This window comes from Echinops telfairi, unplaced genomic scaffold, assembly GCF_000313985.2.
Source record: "Echinops telfairi isolate 266 unplaced genomic scaffold, ASM31398v2 ScPeMD7_18;HRSCAF=68, whole genome shotgun sequence".
In the NCBI taxonomy this organism is placed as follows: domain Eukaryota; kingdom Metazoa; phylum Chordata; class Mammalia; order Afrosoricida; family Tenrecidae; genus Echinops; species Echinops telfairi.
The window spans coordinates 32,718,236-32,719,793 of NW_022103915.1; the positions used below are offsets into that span (position 1 = coordinate 32,718,236).

Consider the following 1,558-nt stretch of genomic DNA (forward strand, 5'->3'; position numbering starts at 1 on the left):
GGGCACCGTCCAGGCCTGGGAGGGTTCTTTCACTGTGCATACGAAGCCCAGGCTCACAAAGGATAACAACTTCTTTGCTGTTTCCCTCAGTTGCCCGCCTGACTAGGCTAGGCTTCTAACAAAGGTCAGAAGGTTGGCACTTCAAATCCACAAACTGTGGTGGGGGAGAAGGATGTGACAACCCACTTCCAATCGGAAAGATGATGTGTAGAGCGTGTAGCCCTGGAAGCCCAGGGAGCAGTTCTACTTTGTCACCGCAGGGCTATGGGCGGAATCCACTTGGTGGCAATGGGCTTGGTTTCTTGGCTTTGCCAGCTGGCCTCCACAGACATGGTACACATGTAGTGAACAGAGCAAGGGAAAAGGTGGTTTTGGGTGGAGAGATGAGAATTCTGACATTCTAATTTCTTATCACCACCTTTTCCATGAGAGCACCCATGGGCCTGCTTATTTTATACCAAAGTCTCTGCAAACTAGTTTTATCTGAGGACCAAAAAGGAGCTCTTGATTTATGGAACAAACTGAGTAGAATCCTATCCAGGCACCTTTGAGGCAGCCCTCCCCTTTCCCACCCCACTCCCCATCCCTGGGCTAGACCCTAGCCTTGGTACTTTCTCACTTCCCCTGCCCCCATTCTCTCCACTTCCTGCCCAGTACTGAAAAACAAAACAAAAATGAAAGAAACCTACAACACAACCTCCTAACCCCTCCCCCACTACTCATCAATTGCAATGAAAGAAGGCCTTGTGCTTAAATAATCATGTGAAAAGGAAAAAGGAGGGGGTGGGGCTCACCCTCATAAATGAGAAAGGGTACTGGCTTGGGCAACTTTCAGTCTTTATTTAAATGAGAGATTTTGTGGCTTGTTGCTGTTTTTGTTGTTGTTTGCTTCTTGTGGGATGGGATCCAATATTCCAACATTCACATAACGCCTTGCCTTTGCTATCGCTCCTCCTAGGATAATTATAGGTTGGCATAATGTACCTATTGTTCTATTCCACAAAGCAGCACTGTCTCAGAGTGATGGGCCGGGGCGGGCAGGGGTGCAGTGTGCATCTGGAAGTGGGAATCTTTGTGTGTGTGTGTGTGTGTGTGTGTGTGTGTGTGTGTCCTGGACAGTGACGCTGCATCTTCAGTTGTTTGCCTGCCTGCCTTCACTGGACCCTTTCTCCACTCATTCTCCACCTGGACTCTTTGTTTGCCCTCGTTTTCCTCCTCTGGTGTCCAGCTTTGGCATCTCTGCACGTTTCCTTTCTAGGGTCATCACCCAGCGCTGGACAGTCAATGACTTCTATGGACGCTGAGCTCGGGGGTTGGAGAAGGTGTGTGAAATTCCCAGTGGAGCTATTTGCCTGGACAAAAGTTTGATTATGATAAGCTAGCGTGTCTTTCTTTTGTATACCTATGCGGCTTGGTGTTCTCTCGGCTTCCGGGATAGTTATTTTCTCCTCTTTCATGTTGCTAGGAAAACTTTCTTCCATGATTCTTGGGGTACTTTTCCCCCTGGGGTTTTATTTGCTTCTTCTTGTTCTGGAATCCTGAGGAGGCCTACGTTGTT

General features: G+C 48.3%; 1 protein-coding gene across 1 annotated transcript in view; it reads left to right on the plus strand.

Moving 5' to 3' along the window:
- The first annotated feature begins 1,268 nt into the window (after positions 1 to 1,268).
- Positions 1,269 to 1,558, plus strand: part of DPF3 (double PHD fingers 3) — a 211,065-nt gene continuing 210,775 nt past the window's right edge. Inside the window, exon 1 of the mRNA XM_045287781.1 lies at positions 1,269 to 1,322. Within this exon, the coding sequence (XP_045143716.1) occupies positions 1,285 to 1,322 (38 nt within the window). The 5' untranslated portion in view covers positions 1,269 to 1,284. The remainder of the gene's footprint in view (positions 1,323 to 1,558) is intronic.